This window comes from Thermobia domestica, chromosome 12 (assembly GCF_964235325.1).
Source record: "Thermobia domestica chromosome 12, izTheDome1.hap1.1, whole genome shotgun sequence".
In the NCBI taxonomy this organism is placed as follows: Eukaryota; Metazoa; Arthropoda; class Insecta; order Zygentoma; family Lepismatidae; genus Thermobia; species Thermobia domestica.
The window spans coordinates 136,517,135-136,536,612 of NC_137465.1; the positions used below are offsets into that span (position 1 = coordinate 136,517,135).

General features: G+C 35.7%; 1 protein-coding gene across 1 annotated transcript in view; it reads left to right on the forward strand.

The window, feature by feature from the left end:
- Nucleotides 1-15,419, forward strand: part of LOC145666673 (mitochondrial outer membrane protein SLC25A46-like) — a 57,034-nt gene extending 41,615 nt beyond the window's left edge. Inside the window, exons 7-8 of the mRNA XM_081734148.1 lie at nucleotides 287-408; nucleotides 14,635-15,419. Of these exons, the coding sequence (XP_081590274.1) occupies nucleotides 287-408; nucleotides 14,635-15,025 (513 nt within the window). The 3' untranslated portion in view covers nucleotides 15,026-15,419. The remainder of the gene's footprint in view (nucleotides 1-286; nucleotides 409-14,634) is intronic.
- Nucleotides 15,420-19,478: the final 4,059 nt, after the last annotated feature.

The following is a 19,478-nucleotide window of genomic DNA, read 5'->3' on the forward strand; positions in this document are numbered from 1 at the left end:
TGGGAATCTTGTTTTATTTTTTTACCGTTCTTTGTTTAGTGATAGTAAATCTGAATCATACCTTATGTACTTCAGCTTATTTAATATATATGTTGCTTTTCCTGTTGTCTTAGTCTTTTCCATATTCCAAACCGAAAGTTACACTGCATGAGCCGATACCAGTAATATCTCTTGTATTAATTTTGTATTCTTTATCAATTTGTTATCCATTTTCTGTTTTCTGACGTTTTTATTGATCTGATTGTTACGTAATATTCAAATTGTAATTCTTTTCCTGTTTTTCCAGGGAGCCGTTTCACGTATTGTCCTTAGTGAAGTAAGCAATCAAGATATCGAAGTGACATCATCCTTGATAGGACTTATTGTAGCAGATATTTTGCTTTACCCGGCAGAAACTGTTTTGCATAGGTAAGAAATTACTGTATTACATGGGAGATACTTTCCTTCCCTTGTGATTTTCCTTTACATTTAAATACATTAGCAACGATTAAGTTAAAATTTTAAAGCTTTTAACATACTAGCGATCATCTATATTTAATTTATAGAACTGTGTTCAGCTTAATCTTTTTTTTTTTTTTTTTTTCATTTTCTGTTTATCAGTCCATTACGATTATTATTTACGCAAATAATATTTAATTTGTATATTGGCGTGTTAAGGGAGCTGATGATATTCCACCTTTTCTAGTCGTGAAATTTTAGTAAACTCCAAGTCTTTTTCATCTTACTAATGTAGCTTAAACTCTGGATTAGTAATAAGAAAAATTTTTAAAAAATAAAAAATAAATAAAAAATAAAATAAAATAAAATAAAATGAAAACCCTACAAAGCAACAAGTTTGTGACACCAAACATACCGTATAATGGGAGTAGTCAGTATGAAATGTTTGTACTTTAAAAAGACTGTAAAAGTTTTGATTCTTAGCTATTTAAAGTTAAAAATGTAAGAGCACCAAACATTGAACTGAAAACATGAAAAGAAAAAGTGTGACTAAAAGTAATGAATAATCATTTCAGTAGAGTAATTGATTGGTTGATTAAAAGTTTTAGCGATGCATATATAATTCAATGCGTGAGGTTTGAACCGCATGTTCTCCAGTCAGGGATTGGATCCGAGACCACTCTTACAAACAAGTACATGTGCGAACTACAGGGCTACACGGAAGCAAATTATCATTTCAGAAGGAAGTACAATCACCAGAAAGGAGAAAAAGGGCCGCGGTGGCGTACTGTTAGAGTGCTTACTTCTGGTGTGTGGTTCTCTAGTTGGGCCCCAGCTCACGCCAGGTGAACTTTGTAGTGAACAGACGCTGTATGTGTGGGTTTTCTCTAGGTTCTCCCGTTTCCTTCGACTTTCTCCATTTCACCTTTTCATTTATTATCATCATCACCTTCTCCCTTAGCCTCGGTTCATAATCATGAGATGTTAAACTAGAAAATTCTTTTCACCAGGAAGAAGAAAGTCATTTTTATGTTTTCTGTTTCTTCTTGTGCATGAAGAAACAAAAGGTGATCCAACACCATACCAATCAGGTGTCTCTATTAAATCGAACATATCTGTACGTTAATAGATATTTACTAATCAAAGTACGAATATTGGTGAATCCGGTATTGACAAGTACTTTAGGGAACAATAAATTTAAAATATCGAAATTAGTTAGGTTGTTTAAGTAAACAGTTCAAAGATTGCAAGGTCAAGTGGACGCATGGGACATTATGCTGGTCAAAGGGACTAGTTTTGACTTAATATCGAAGGAGATGTAGTGCAGTAAGAATTGGAAAACACCAGTATAAAGAGAGAATATAACTTCTAAATAAAATAATTAGAATAGTAAATAGAAAAGTTGAGGAATCCTTTTTGTAATGAAAGAAAGAAAAATATTATTAAACGAATAACCCTCTCTATTTCTATGATTGATGAGTTATGAATACTCATAACAGAAAAATACCCATCAGACCAATAATATCACCCAAAAAGTATTCAACTTTTTTTTTTTTTTTTTCGTCGAAAAGCTTGTACATTAGTTGAAAGAGTTATAAGTGATTTTAAGTATTTGTTCAAAATAATGTAGATACATAACATTATTAATTAAACATTAAATCTTGCTTAATGTTTAATGCCCGCAGTTGTAAAATTACTTAGTGAACATTGTACTGTAGATATTGTACGCTTCAATTCCGTTAGATTTGGTCGTGGAATGTGTTTTAAATAAATGTTAACTTCGTATAAAGTGTATAGTTGAAAACTGGTGTGAATTCGAGGAGAAAAAGACTATCAACGAAATGAATTGGCAATAGAGAATTCGTTATCCGGTTATTCATGTCTGTTACAAGTAGCGTATCTCATCAGTTTGAAATATGTCTTAAGAACCCTATGAAAATCAACTGAGTGTTTCGGAAAATGGTTTATAGACCAAAGGATAAGTTTTGAAAAAAGACCATAATATATTTTAATTTCTATAGAAAGGTTTACTGAGAGCCAAAGGCTGGATTTGTGTCTATATAGTGTATCTGTATACAGTGCGAGTCGGTGCTTGCTCTACGAAGGAGAACCATCGTGCCGTAATCCGGAAAATAATTGAGAAAAGAAGAAATAAATTATCTGAAACGAGATAGTTGTTAGAATAGCTTGCGTAGACATTTAATAGATGCAACAGTAGAAACAGGCAAGAGTATTGAGAAACATGTTACAGACTATACAGTTAGAAATAAAATTTTATATGTAGTCCTGGGGGTAACTTTAAAATTTTAAATGGGAACCCCTATTTCTTATTGTATATTTGGATTCTCTAGGAAAAGGGACAGTGATTTGACCCAGAGTTAAAAACAATCCCTTCACGGATGGTGCTTGAATCGGCATACAGAAAAGGGAGCACCAGAACATGAAAATGCAAAATGTCAGCCCCGTATCCTGTGCCCATGCGGTTAGCATACTGGACTTTGAAGTGACAATTTGCATTTTCATAATGTATTGTACATCCTTTTTTGTGTGTGTCGATTTAAGTGCCATCCGTGAAGGCACTGTTTTCAATGTTGGGTCAAATCATTGTCCCTTTTTCTTGGGAATCCAAATGTGCAATAAGAAATGGGGGTTCCTATTTAAAATTTTAAAGTTACCCTCTTACCTCCGAAAGGGGTTGGGATAGGAGGTTGCGTTTGGTATCATTGGATAGCTTTTTCAAAACTATTTAACGTGTGTTTTTGTTTGTTTTGCTGATCTGTGTATTTCGCGGGACTTTTTCCGTACCATATATATATATATATATATATATATATATATATATATATATATATATATATATATATAATATATATTTACCTTGCATCCAGTGAATTAGAGGATAATTGAAACTGTTACTTTTTTTGAGTGACTTTTGTATGTTGCTAAATCTGTGTCATGTGTATAGGTCAGGTAAGATTTTCTTCTAGTTATTCAATATGCATTTTGTACATCTATGAGCGACAATCGATTTACTTCACGAACAAGTTACAAAGTAGTGGAGTATAATATGCTTCCTGTTCGTGTGAGGAGAAATAGTATCAAAAGAAATATCTATAAAATTAGACTATCAAAATGGTGGGTGGGTATAAAAGATAAACAAACTGATACGAAGGAAACGAATATTTTATTTGAAATCATTAACAACAATGAGAGAATAGTATAGGAAGTGTTTTTCTTACAAGAACTATGAATAGAAGATATAGGATTTAAATTAGGATCGGAGGCAATTGGACAAGAACTGGATCACGATCATAAATATTTTCGCGAAATGTAGGAGACGTGCCAATGATTTAGGTATTAGTAACTGTGATTCCAGCAATATGGCAGGATAGCTAACTATAGAGTTATCAGATGCATCCTATGCGTAATTATTGTATAGTCACGCACATAAGTGCCTAGACTCCAAGTTATTGAATTATAATAGATGGAGGTTCAGGTACTTATGTGGGTGACTGTACTATATTTCAAGGAATTATTTTACACTGGGTATGTCTTTGTGTGTAGCTATTTTTACCCTTCCGCGGGCTTTCCTTACTATGCCGGAAGAAGAGTTCACAGAACTTTGGTGTTAAACAGGCAGATGATAGGTAGTATTTTTCTTTTCTTTCTTGTTTGAAAATCGAATGGTATATTAGTGACTTAATACAAAACATAACGTCAGAGTATGGAACCAACCAGAGGGAATATAGTATAGGATGATGAATGAAGCATAGCTGGAAACTGTAAGGAAATTGAGAAAAAGGACAGTGAGTACAAACTGCAGTCATTAATTGAGAAACCATCCTATACAGAGGTCGAAGCAGTTATTAAAAAGCAGCAGAAGATTTGTAGATTTCCAAGAGCTAAGTTATCCGAGGTGAACGAACGAAAGTTTTTAACACTGATTCTTGGTATTCAACATTCTTCTTTCCGTAATACATATAAGTGAAGTGATTGTGAGACTCTGTATCGAACACTGATCTGATAACAGTTTTATTTTCTGATCAGCGTTGACAGTCTGTACTGTGAAAATTACATCGCTCTTATGTAGATTGGGAATATTGACTAAATTCCCAGATAGATGTCAGAGCACGATTCAGACTGCCAAATTCTCGTAGTTGTGCGTCGTAATCTTTTCGTCTTGTGTTCTTTCATTCGTGCGATAGACTTTGTCAGCGTTTTTCTTATTTCTTTGAGTTTTATCTCTTGATACTTTTGTTTTCCAGTTGGACTTAGGCAGTCATTTTACTGTATGAATGTATGTTCCCCCATCCTCCCAATATATCCGTTAACAGTTAAACCTGTGTATGTTGACCACCATCCATTTCAGTGAAAAATGACCAATTTAGACTTGGAGCGAACTTACAGAAAATGCATAAATGTATTTTGAAGTAAAAGTGATTATAGATCGTAATATAAGAACTTTAAATGTAGTACCTGATTACTATCTACATACGAGTTTGTATTTTGTAAATAATATATTTAAAATTATTTGTGCGATATAAAAATATCGTGTGTAATAAATATCTTAGTTTGCTATTTTCACTTTATGGTCCTAATGTTCTTGTTAGATGTGGCTTAAATTACATTTGAAAAACGTTACGGCACATTCTTTATTCTTTTCTCTCTTCTACCTGTGATGATAGATGCAGATAAGATCGTCAGCTCCTGGAAATACTCAAAGCATCCATATTGTTGTACTCCTCTAATGCGATAGTATCGCGCATTTACAAACCTATACATTCAAAGGATTTGATTTGATTTGATTTAAAAAAAAAAAAAAAAAAAAGCACCATAAATCCAATAATCGTTTGTTGTAAATACATGACGGAAAGGAAGGACATTGATAGTTCAATAAATCAGTGTGCACAGAACTACCAAATGCCTTGCAATGCAGAATATTAATGTAAAGGCTTAATGGCACCAATGTGTCCTCCACTTGCTGACAATAGATTTACAAGCAATAAGCAGTATGTTTGCAGAAATTCCTTTATGTAATGAATAAGTTTTCACCCTTTCATTCCCGTGGGTTTATTGATCTTCCAAACACAGGACAATAAAATCTAATATTAAAATTTTTAAAACATGGAGACCACGTAGGTGTCCAACGTTATCATTAACAGCACGTAAGTGAATTTATCATTAACAGCATATGAATGATGTTGCTTCCATGCAACCATATTCCAAGGTAAACAGGTGGCCAACTTATACAGTAATAAGTAATACATGAGAACAGAAATAGTGTAGGGTTGGTTAGAAGTTATTTGAGACGGTTGCGAAGTATATATTATGTGTATAATCAAGTTACCGTGGAAGCGAGCTAATTTGTAGAGGCAGTTTAATATTGTTCTGTAGATAATTAGACGCCAACGGCATTTGAAATTATGAGATATATTTGTAGGATTACGAACAAACTCTGAATTTAAATAAAAGGTAAATCAGAAGATTTATGTTAATTACTCGTATGTATGACACGGGGCGTGGTGTACCATGTCTTTATAATAGAATCATTGCATTAGTTAAGAAGCTTCTGCACATACAAAATTTCTCGAGAAAGATTGTACAGCCACGACAGCACCCTTTGAAAACAAGAAAAAACAAGTTTACAGGTTTTATTGTATTTTACTTTTCATGGAATTCATTCCGAATTATGGCGCGGGAGACCCGGGTTCGATTCCCGGCGAGAGCTCATGTGGTTCGGATTCCACGTTAATCAGTAGGTCCACGTCTCATATAGCCTCGCTACTGAACGGGACGTTAAACTCAAAATCAACTCAACTCAACTCATTTCGAATAATTAAATGGAAAGTCTTTAAAATGAGCATAAGTACTTCGCTCGCATGAAAAATACACTGAGGGTACATGCAATTGGAGTTCGGAAGCGCATGGGAAGATCTTTGACAACCATGGGAAGACGGTAGGAAGATAATATAAAGCTGTATCAGCGAAGTGAAAATTAGTAATTCTGACTGAATCGAATTTACACAGATAGAATCATGACGGACTTTTTTTTCTGCTATAATGGACGTTTGGGTTTCCTAACCTGTGGAGTTAATTAATGCTATGGTCATTTTCATGTTAACTTGCAAGCACGAGAACAACTAAGTACTGGCCGAAATATATAAAACATTTAAAAGAAAAAAAAAATAAGCATAACAAGAACACTTTAAAAGAAAATTGTTTTCTGTGAAAATTAATTTTGTTTTAGACTGCTCCCTAACGTATTCTTTCTTTCGTACTAGTGAAGGTTGTGAATAATATTTGTTCAAGATTTTGATGTAATTGTGCTTTTCGCTAGTTTAATGAAAGATTTCGATTATCTGGATGAATTATATTTCCGCATAAATGCATAAAATTGTTTTGATCTCCGCAAATAATTTCTCAGTGTGTCTGGTAGAAAAAAAAAAAAATGTTGCCTGCGTTTGTTTGATAATCTAGCATGTTTACTATATATGTGCATCTGAGATCCTACTTAAAGTGCTCACTGCTCTTTATCATCTTCCTAATTGTTTCACAATGTCATTATCTGAGTATGCAAAATTCAAAATAATTCATCAAGAGACTTTTTTATTTATTTATTTATTTATTTATTTATTTATTTATTAGAATGTCATTAAATTGAGTAACATGAATTCAGTTTTATGTTTTTAGCAGTACGCCAGTGTGTTAGTCTTACTATGTAACAGAATTTTTACAATGATCATCAAATCTTTATGAAAAATTTCTCATAACTTTTGTGCTGAAAGGAACGCTAAGTCCCAAACTGAATATGAAACTTGAGTAAAAAAACTCGATTCTTAGGCTTACGCTTCATGTAATGTCGCGATGAATTTCTATTTATAGTCCTGATAAATACATGCAGAATATATACATGTGTTTTATGTTTTGCAGTATGGCAAGGGAACAATTTATGAGTGCTGTATTGTTAGGTTCAATATCCCAGTTGATTATTATATTCGAAGTTTTAACAGATGTGTTGTTGTTAGGCTGTTCCTGGAGTCCTTTCTTTTACTTTATCATTATACCAATTATTTTGTCGTCATTCCCGTTCATTAATCCAGTAATTCCCAATTGGTGTATCGCGCAGTCTCATGCTGTGTCGTAAAATTCTAGAAAATAAAAATCATGAAGCGTTTAATAATCAGTTAAAATCAGTTTTGAGATTGTACCAGCAACGTCTCCAGCAGCAGCATCAAGGTCAGTACTACATTGAGTCACTACTACCGTATTCTCGCGTGTATAAGCCGCACCCTTAAAATTTACCTTTACATCTGTTTAAAAAAAAATCTCAAGGATAAGCCGCGGATAGAATGTCTATCAAGCTACAGCTAAAATAAAATCATGTGTACGTACTTATCACACACTAAGACTTTTTTATTCTAAAATAAAATCACACTGTCACTACTACTAGAGAGGTTGCTCAAAATGTACAGTTGTAATGTTATTCACTGTCACTACCAGTAGAGAGGTTGCTTGCACTATCAGTACCTGCATTAGAGGCATCACTGGCATCACGATCACTATCGCTGATATCCCATAGCATATTCTGGGAGCCGTCCAGAGCATTGGATATTCCACACTTCAAAAATCCTTTGACGATCGTTTCAGGTTTAACACTTTCCCAGGCTGCCAGAATCCATTTACACACAAGCCGCACAATCGGACGTTTGATCTTACCTTTGGGTGTACGGTCATGGTTTCCTGCAATCATCCAATCATTGTAAAGTCTCCTGCTGAACTTTTAAAGGAGCGATTAACAGTAACATCAAGGGGTTGAAGCATGGAAGTAAGGCCCCCAGGAACAACAGCTATGTCAGTTTTACACTCATTTAATGTTCGCTTCACACGAGGAGTCACGTAAGCTTGGAAGCTATCCCAAACTAACAAGCTCTTAGGTTTCAGCAAACCACCAGGTCTTCTGTTCCACACCATTTGTAGCCAGTCCAACACTAGATTCTCTTCCATCCATCCTTTTTCCTGGGCACTCACAAACATACCCGGCGGTATGTCTTTTGGTACAGTCTTTCGCTTCAAGACAACGTAGGGTGGTAGTTTTTTTCCATCTGCCAGAACAGCCAGCATAACGGTACATCGCTGCTTCTCACCACCTGTAGTCTTTATTCTTACGGTGCGCGAGCCTCTTGGCGCAACTGTAGTAGATATAGGTATGTCCCAGTAAATGGGTGTTTGATCAGCATTACCGATTTCGGAGAGCGCATACCCATTGGCTTGTCGCTCACGGATAATGAATCTCTGAAACTTCAAAATTTCATCGTCAAAGTCTGCTGGAAGACGTTGAGCAACTGTTGTCCTACGACGCAGTGACAAGCCATTCTGACGCTTGAAACGTGCACACCATCCAGCACTTGCTCGAAAATCGTGGCTTACTTGCAACCGACGACCCTCTTCAAGAGCTTGAAAGCGTATCATATCAACTGTAACAGCATAACCTGAACTTCTTTTCTTATTAACGTAAGATAAAACATCATCTTCCAAATGTGGATACTTAGCTGCTTTTCCACGAAACGCCCTCCTCTTGCCCCTTGTTGCTTGAAGTTCATTCTTCTGCTTTTTCCAACGTCGCACGTTGGATTCATCCACGTGAAAATGACGTGCAGCAGCTCGGTTCCCGTTTTCCTCAGAGAATCGGATAACTTGCAATTTAAAATGTGCATCGTAGCTAAGTCGTTTGGACATTTTCCTTAGAAGAAATCTACAAGGCACGCTCTTCGTAATGTATAGGTGCAGCGCACGAGACAGACTGCCTTCTCGTAGGAAAAACTCTTGAGTGCGCGATTGTTATCGCAGAGGAATCTTTTGTTCGTTTACCGGTAATTGTTGATTCAAATCAACAATAGCGGTATTTGAGTTAACGTGTGTTCCTGTGTTGAATTGTTGTTTCGACTGATTGTGGCCTTGTGTTTTCTATACGTGTTTCTTGTGATGTACGGTAAATACCGTATAACAAATGCAAAAAAAAAAAAAAAAAAAAAAAAAAAAAAAAAAAAAAAAAACCGTAATTATCTTTAAGCCATTTTAAAACATTCGCGTGTATAAGCCGCACCCTACATTTTCGTTTGCTTTTTCGTGAAAAAAAAATGCGGCTTATACACGCGAGAATACGGTATATAGAAAATTGTAGGTTCACACCCCATTATATTGAAATGAAATTATTTTATATTATTATTATTATTATTATTATTATTATTATTATTATTATTATTATTATTATTATTATTATTATTATTATTAGTTTAACGACCCACGACTATACCTTTAAAGCTAAAAGACACGCATGGTTAATGAAAGCGAATAATTGTGAAATTACATTTTTTGTACTCTCTCCCTCTCCGGGAATCGAACCCAGAGCCATGTACACCAAAGACAGACGCCAGCCACTAAATCATCGGAGAGAGCTACTGTTAAAATTTGTTTTATTGTTAAGAAAAATCAAACAAGTGTGAGTGATATTACGGGCGCTTAGTAAAATACCATCAGTCAGAAAAAGTTGGGAACCTCTGCATCAATCATCCATCTCCTTTAGATTAAAGGGCATAACTGTGGGATATTAAGCTTTAGTTTATTTACGGTGCCTTCCATTTCAATTCAGGCAGAGCATGTACCATCACCATCTCAGATATTGTTGAAACTTTTTTTATAGCAACTAGACATGTTTTTAAGAGACCCATATTTTTTTGTTTTGTCGAAAAAAATTTTCCCGCCAAGTAATGGGCCATCAAAGACGGGGAGTACAATTTATGAATTGTAGAAGACATGGAAAATGGTCAACTTCGGAGCCTTACCATTCGGCTATGGAGACAGGTAGAGTTATAATTCTTGTTGTGGTATGTACATAGGAATATAAATAAACTATATTTTATTATAGTTTGGTTTGCGCATGCGTATCTTTTTGTACATAAGTTAACAAATGAACGTCAATTTATCTGAAAAGTCGAAGTTTGCGAATTTTTTTCGAGCACTTCTAGTTCGAATTTTAAAATTCTGTTTTCACGGTTGGTAAGACCTGGTTACCCGCTTTCCGAAACAAATTTTGTATCGCTTCTGTGTGCAACCGTTTTGTCGCAAAAAATTCGAGAAATTGTAAAATTTTCAAAAATCGCCATGTTTGGGCGCCATTTTCTCGAAAACACCATCTTTTAAAATTCTGAAATTTTGTCAGATGGTTCAACTTTACATGAATAATAAACACACCAAACACCATTCTCGACCAATGCTTCATGAATTAACTGCAGCCTTTTAAAGTTAGCGAAGTTTCCTTAACTTTGATGTCACAGTTAGCAACACTGGGAACAATAAAAGTGCAATGATTTGATGATGTTTGTGGTTCACATTCATTAAATGAAGAATAAAAGGTTTTCTTGACTGTTTTTTATTATTATTTTGATCAAGAAGGCTCTCTGAAATAGTAAAATGACCCTCCCCCTACTCCTCCGTTTTCTTAAACCGAAATAATCTGAGGTGGAAATTACGATTACGAAACACACAAATTTACGATTACTTGAAATGGCCATCCAATAAGTTCTGATGATCTACAAAAAGTCTGAATTATTGCCTCAGTGATGATTTGGAATGCTCCAAACAAAGTCTCAATTAAGTGCGATGTCATTACAGTGATCGAAAAAGGGCAAAAAGTTAAAAAAAAAAAATCGAAACGTTTTCTTACGCGTACCAAAGAAATTTACTGACTTTTTAAACAAAACAATCCCAACATAAGAATGGGTCACTCGGAATTTTACAGTATTCGACTAAAGTGGGTCAGTCCGCAACCTGCGAGGGAAGTGTGTATGTGTGTGTGTGTATTCTGCAAATTCTAGGTTAGCTGCTACTGCGTTGCTACAAATCCAAGGTTCAGCCTGTATTGAAGCTGTCATGAGTGACCTATTTCCTTTAATAGTATGATCCGTAGAAAATGACAACTGTCTTCTTCAAGAATGTGGTGAATGTCCTGGAGTGGAACGAATAAGTGTGGAGTCTTTAATCATTGATCCTGATGAAAATGAGTGTTACGTATGCCATATGGGAAAACAATAATCTCGTTAAAAAAACTGACACTTTCTGTTTTCGTATCGTACATTGCTTGTTTAACTGTAAGAATTGTAATTCATGACTACATCAAGAATTAATTGCTACCGAAAAGCACCATATAAAATTTCAAGATACAAATTCTATTTTACTTCATGTGGACTTCACTGAAAACTGGACTGTTATTCTGCAAAGTGAAATTCAGAGTTATCACCGGAATATGAAACAACTGACAGTTTTGTTGTAATAAACGAAGATAAAACACACGATTCGGCTCATTTACTCATAGCCATAGACAAGATTCTAAAAATACTCGAAGAAAAGCAAAAATATATTTTATAGAAAAAGGTTTGAATACGAGAAAAAAAAGTGTCTACAATTTCCCAAACCGTGTCAGTGATTTCTGGTGGTGCTGCATCCCACTTTAAAAATCGCTGTCAGATGTTCGAGATGCAGACAGGTCCGTTAAAGCAGTGGTTTTGCAGTGAAACCGGCCATGCAAGGGTCTCTGCGGCGGTATTGAGGGGGGGGGGTGTAAAGAATGTGGCAACGCGGCATAACCTTAAGCAAAACAGATACACAGTATTAAAACCGCAGAAGAAAAAAAATGAAATGAAATCTTTAAGTTTTACGTCCCACGCTTATGCCGGTTAGGCTAAAGAAGACGGTGATTATGAGAAATGAATGAAATGGTGGAATATAGAAAGTGGGGGGAAACGGGATAACCCCGAGAAAACCCACGAGCACGGTGTTTGTCCACCACAAAACCTACACGGCGCGAGCTGGGATCGAATCAGGGACCCCAAGTACCGGAGGTGAACGCTCTACCACTCAGCCACCGCGCCGCCACTAAAACCGCAGAAGAATTCGTGAGTATAGTGCAAGTACAAACTCCGGTTATTACTCTCGTTTTGTTGCCTGGAACTCAATTCGACGACTTCCGGAAGAAAAAAAGGGAAAGTATGCGACCGGTAACTGGTATTCAACGAAATCATCTTTGGCTTTCGGAAAATGGCGAAGTTTTTATGGCAGTAACGGGTCACCATGAACTAACTTCATGCTTCCCCCAAAATCGAACTTCTGCAATTCAAAGTGAAGATTTAAGAAATCTGCAAAAAGGAACTTTTGTTACATACATAGGCCTATATGTATGATAACCAGTGGTGCGTAGCAGAAATATTATGAATAAATCATGAATTACGTGAAGTTGAAGTGCTGTTTATGCTTCCACATGGACCTTCAGCATTTGTGACTATCGCCAATGTGCTACGCAGGGGCGGATCCAGGACGGACTTCTGGAAGGGGGAGGGGGGTAATACTGCTACTTAGAGCTACTTTTAAGTGCTCCAAACTCTGAGATCGGTTTTATTTATATATAAAATAAAATTTCTTCCCCCTAGATCCACTCCTGGACGAGTTGTGAGTGAGCCAACACCTATTGGAGCACACTATAATAATAATAATAATAGTAATAGTAATAATAATATTAATCAGTGAAATTTTGTTTCCGAAGACCATTTTAAGTAAGTCAACTTGAAATTTCTGCGTTTCGTAATCGTAATTTCCACCTCAGATTATTTCGGTTTAAGAAAACGGAGGAGTAGGGGGAGGGTCATTTTACTATTTCAGAGCCTTCTTGATCAAAATAATAATAAAAAACAGTCAAGAAAACCTTTTATTCTTCATTTAATGAATGTGAACCACAAACATCATCAAATCATTGCACTTTTATTGTTCCCAGTGTTGCTAACTGTGACATCAAAGTTAAGGAAACTTCGCTAACTTTAAAAGGCTGCAGTTAATTCATGAAGCATTGGTCGAGAATGGTGTTTGGTGTGTTTATTATTCATGGAAAGTTGAACCATCTGACAAACTTTCAGAATTTTAAAAGATGGTGTTTTCGAGAAAATGGCGCCCAAACATGGCGATTTTTGAAAATTTTACAATTTCTCGAATTTTTTGCGACAAAACGGTTGCACACAGAAGCGATACAAAATTTGTTTCGGAAAGCGGGTAACCAGGTCTTACCAACCGTGAAAACAGAATTTTAAAATTCGAACTAGAAGTGCTCGAAAAAAATTCGCAAACTTCGACTTTTCAGATAAATTGACGTTCATTTGTTAATTTATGTACAAAAAGATACGCATGCGCAAACCAAACTATAATAAAATATAGTTTATTTATATCCCTATGTACATACCACAACAAGAATTATAACTCTACCTGTCTCGATAGCCGAATGGTGAGGCTCCGAAGTTGACCATTTTCCATGTCTTCTACAATTCATAAATTGTACTCTCCGTCTTTGATGGCCCATTACTTGGCGGGAAAATTTTTTTCGACAAAACAAAAAAATATGGGTCTCTTAAAAACATGTCTAGTTGCTATAAAAAAAGTTTCAACAATATCTGAGATGGTGATGGTACAATTTTATATTTTTTTGCCTGAGTTGAAATGGAAGGCACCTTACTTATTTTTAAACACAAGAATATTGGAAAATTGTTACCTTCATATCTTTATTATAACTACTAACTGTACTTTGCATTGGAAAGGAACATGAAGAGCTGAATTTTGTTCTCATCGTATTACAATGAGAACCACCAAGTCAATTAGAATGATACTATTAGTCCATCAATGGTCAACCGATTTATTAAAGTGTATGTGATATCGCCTGACTCGCACTCCAAAATAGGTGAGAGATATCGAAGAAATTAAAAAAAAAAAAAAAAAAAAAAATGGCAACCTGCCATCTGCCATAGAACTTTGGAAGTGCGTAATTATTTTATGTATTTATTTCCATGCTAGTAACAATACTATCCTGCATGTCCCCAATGCCAGCCAAATATTTAACTGCTTCTAAATATTTTGAATAATGATCCGATTTTCCTTCATCAGTAAAACCGTGTGATTTATACCTTCCACATGATTGAATAAATTTCCTTCTACTGATGAAGAAGAACCGTATCGTAGCCGAAATATCCAGAAGCAGTTATTTGTTTGGTGGTCATTGGGAAGATTAAGATTAGTAACTGAAGTTAATTTAAATAAGTTTTCTATTAATAACAATAATAATGTTTATGTGAAATCTTATACTGCTTGATCTTATATTTGAAGGTTGCATCTTCAAGGAACACGAACTATCATCGATAATCTTGATACAGGATATGAAGTTGTTCCCATACTAACAAGCTATGAAGGTCCAAGTGATTGTTATCACACAATTTTAGCAGAAGAATGTAGAACAGGTTTGTATAAGGGATTTGGAGCACTAATATTACAATATGCTGCACACATAGCTGTTATTAAGCTGACCAAGGTGATGCTGACGGAAGTTACAAATTTAGTAAGAAGTTCTAAATCGAAACCTATGTTGCCAGAAGACCTGTCGCAGTTGCCTATAACACCGTCGAGACTGACTTGTGATACCACTCATGTAATAGATTCTCTAGCATCAGCCTCAGCTAGTGGCTCACAGCATAGTCTGTACAGTGTACCGAGGCAGTAGGGTGAGAGTTTGGTATGTACGGATGGTTTTTCAGGTATTTCTTTTGTAAAGTGTAAACCAGTTAAGGGTTGATTGATGTTAGAATTCGCGTAGGTTAGACTGATCCTAAAATATCGAAACAAAGAATTAAATTGATTGAACACAAGGTTAAGTACACATAGCTTTGGGCAGGAAACGTCGAAGAATTTGAATTTGTCAATTTTGTATTCACATCATTAATTGCCTCAGTTGTAAAGTTCAAGATGTTTTTGTCTTGAACTCGAACAAGATTATAATCGGTAGTTCCGTATTGATTGTTGTATTGTAAGAATTGTTTCGTATAATAGCTTTAATTGTAGAAACATATGTATATATTTCCAAACTTCCAAACAATTAAATAAACGATTTTACTTTCTTTTGTGAGTATTTTATGGCATTTAGCAACATATGATTAGTTATGACTTGTGTGTTTGTGTTACGCCTTTCTACTTAATTCATAGTTCGAGGATTCTGGAGTTAAATTTTTAAGTCTTGGTCAAGCTTTGCCTTTGAAATCTTGTCACAGGCCACTGCAGATAGTATTAAAAATTAGCATTTTCTCCATTTACCTATATTATGTCCTCGAAGACATTTAATTACATCAATTGGATGAGATACCAGGATATTTCCATGAAATTCTGCACGATACCAGTACTTACATATAGTACAAGAGGAGAGTTGGAGACCGTGGACTATCTCTTGTGAAATACTGTTGTCAACTGCTAGTTGTGAATTCTTTAAGTGAAAAAAAAAAAAAAAAAACTCTTCTTCGAGGATTTTTCAACCTCCTTTTATGTGAAAGAAAGAAGTTTGGAGTTTTCGATGGGAAGAAATCTCAAGTGCACGTTACTCTTCCCGATCATCAGGGAAGTTCTTCTCTGCCAAGAAATGATTGTGATGCTGAAAGAGATGGTAGTCGGTGGAAGAGGCATCAGAATATGTTGATTAAGGAAGTGGAGAGTCTGCACCGTCCTTTCAGCAACACAATGAGCGTTTCTTGTTGTGCAACATGAGAACACCATGTCTACTAACCATTATTGATGTTTGTGGTACATTTAATCGAGTTTGTCATTGTGAGGATCCACAGTGATTGTTTCGCCTCGATTGACAAGTACATAATTCATCAATTCCACCGTGCTGTCATCGTTATCTTCTGTGGGTGGTTTTGGAAACTTCTGGACGTTGATTATGATCCAACCATTGTCCCGACCGTGTACTATTTTCGTAGCAGATCCATTTCTTCATCGTACAGGAAACCTTCCCTGTTATTCCGTACACTCAGAGAACTTCACACCACTGGACTGCGATCTTGTTCGGTGTTATGTAGTACTCGTAGGTCAAAACTTTTCACTGTACGGATTGCGGTGAGTAGTTAAACGACAGTGGTCTGGTGTATACCTAGCTCGCCTGTAATTGCATGAACAATTTTCTGAAGTCCGTTTCCACAATGTTCCTGAACTCATCAGAACATGCTTTTTGTCGATATCCATGGATGTGATATTTTAGTGTTGTCACCGGCATGAAATGTGACAAACTAACGCGTAAGGTGCGTTCATTCACCACTCCAGACCGAAATCCATTGTTGATGTATTTTGCGGCAAGACTGGACTTTGACGTCGTAAAGGAAAATCTCACGCAGTTGTTTATTTTCCATAATGCACATTCACACGACTTTGTTCAACAATACAATGCCTGCTGACTTACTGGATACCTCAGCCTGAACATGTACAGAGATTATGAGATCATACGCTTGACATCAATGAAACCATTGATCGCATTGCAGAACTTAATATCCAGAAGTAAAATCGGAATTCTCTGTAGAACCATCTCAAAATATTTTATATCTTATATTGTATGATAGTTAACGATTTCCATTACTTGTTAGTGTGAGAAGATTTGAGCCTTGGAAAAGAATTTTTCGTATAATTTTGAACTGGAAATACACGAGTGATAAATGACGGTATCTTATTAAATATTTTGTATGCGATGTTAGAAAGTGAATCGCCCAGACAACCTGATCGTCAACGGAAGCGACGGATCAGTTTATTACGCATAAGAGTATTAAGCATGCGGGCTCCCTGGTTCTGTCCCACTTCCCGCTAAGTGGGCTTTGTGATTGATAAACATTGGGTGTATAGTGGATTTTCTCGATGTTCTTCCACTTTTATCATTCTACCATTATCATTCCGTATCATCATCATTTACCTTAACATTCGTGCATAATTGTGGGACGTTAAACTAAAGAAAAGATCATTAGGATAATTTTATTAAGGTATCCATTAGATGTTGGCCGTAATTGTCGCCATGCAGTACGTATTGAGAATATAAAGCCTCTTTTCCGTTATATCATAATTGAAAACGTTATGTCTCATTTCACATGGACATCTATGCAGTATGTTCTAGGATCTAGCAATATATATGACAATCGAAAGGAATTACTTATTTTGAAAATTGTAGTAGCAAATCGGAAATTGCAATAACAAATTCGAAAATATAACATTCCCAAAATATTTATTTTGTTATATCGAGAAATTTTAGAAATTCAAACTATAACGTAATTGTCTCAAAGAATAACACATTTCGAAAATAGAACAGCACCTGAGGTGGATTGGAATAACATGAAGAAAAATGAATTGCAAAGGTGGGCTTTTGTTATAACTGCAGTTTATCGAACAAGTGTATAAAACAAACAAACAAACAAACAGAAAAGAACATTGAAAGTTTTATTAATTTATGGAGTGATTGTAAAAATTGAAACATTTGTAAAATTTATAACGTTTGTGAATTATATATATATATCCTGACGGCACTTACAAGTACCGGTATGAGTTAACGCTTATATCTCGACCTTGTAGCTGTCATTCCTGACTATAAACTGGAATTTTTTGCTTATAATGCGTTAGTTTTATTCTAGATTATATTTCAGCTGTTAGCTGTCGTTTGGTCAAGGGGATTCATCATCAGGGACGAAGAGTCTATTAAGGCTATAAGGCTAAGCAGTGGCGGCTGTAGAGTTCTACAACAGGGAAGGAATATCAGCAATGACTGCGAAACTGGCTTTGCACGCCCTCAACGCCAAATCATCCTCTGGCTTTGAGGCCATAGTGATGTTTTACTTTGAAAGCATTCGTTAAATTGTGATGTTAGGTATATGTAAATATTACAGGAAAAATTTGTCATTGTATAATCATATATCCAATATATATATGTCCTACATACATAATTATTTAAATTTACACACTTGTACTTTAAAAAATTGAAATAAAATCATTAAGTTTTACGTCCCACGATTATGCCGGTTAGGCTAAAGGAGACGCTGGGGATGAGAGATGAGTGAAATGGTGGAATGAAGAAAGTGGGAGGAAACGGGAGAAAACCCACGAGCACGGTGTTTGTCCACCACAAAGTTCACTTGGCGGGGGCTGGGATCGAACCCGGGACCCTAAGCACCAGAGGTGAACGCTCTACCACTGAGCCACCGCGCCCCCCACACTTGTACTTTATTCAGCACAAGGAATTCAAGTTATTCAAAAAGTGAAAAACAATTTATGTTGCTAGCACTATTCAACCTACGTGTATTTTTTAAATTTAATTTTGTCAATCGATTCTGTAAATGAAATGAAATTTCTAGTTGTAGGTCCCATGATGCTGTCCTTTATGTTAATGGAGATTGATAATGAGAGTATATAAGGGCTTTTTCAAATACATATCCTAAGAAGGAGGTATATGGAGTTTCAATGGCTTTGGCAAGAATAGTATCTCATGAATTCCTGAAGTTAGGAAAATGAAACTTGGTGGTGTCGCGATAATTGCGGTCAACAATGAAGTAATCTATCTAAATCTGAGATTACATGATTAAAAAATATTATTATACAGACCCTAGCAACATTAGTGGTTAAATACCGATTTCTGTGGCATTTTTTCCAAGCCTGAGACCGGCAAACTAGTTGGACCCGACCTAATGCTCATTGTTTGGGCGTGTTTAAAATTGAGTTGATCTTCACTTTGTGATATTTTAGTTTCTTAACACTTGCTTACCTAGTACTGTTTTATATATTTTATATAAAGAATGAAGTATCAGCATCATTATGCACCGTCAATTTCACAGAAGATCGTGCATAAATTAAGATTCTGAGCATGGACCAAAGCTCAGGCATATTCTGAAATCACTAATACGAGGGGTTATCAGAAGTTACAAGCTGCAGTGGAACATGAATATATTATTTCGTATAACCAATACAGCCAACAGATAGTACATACATTTGGTTATTTTTCGACATAGTCTCCATATCGCTTGAGGCACTTGTATCGTGGGATGAGTTTGAAGATTCCCTCCTGGTAAAAATTCTGTCGTCGCAGCGTGCATGTTTAGCCACGTTGTCACGAAATGCTTCACCTCCTCGTCTGAAGCGAAACGACGCTCTCCGAGGTGCTC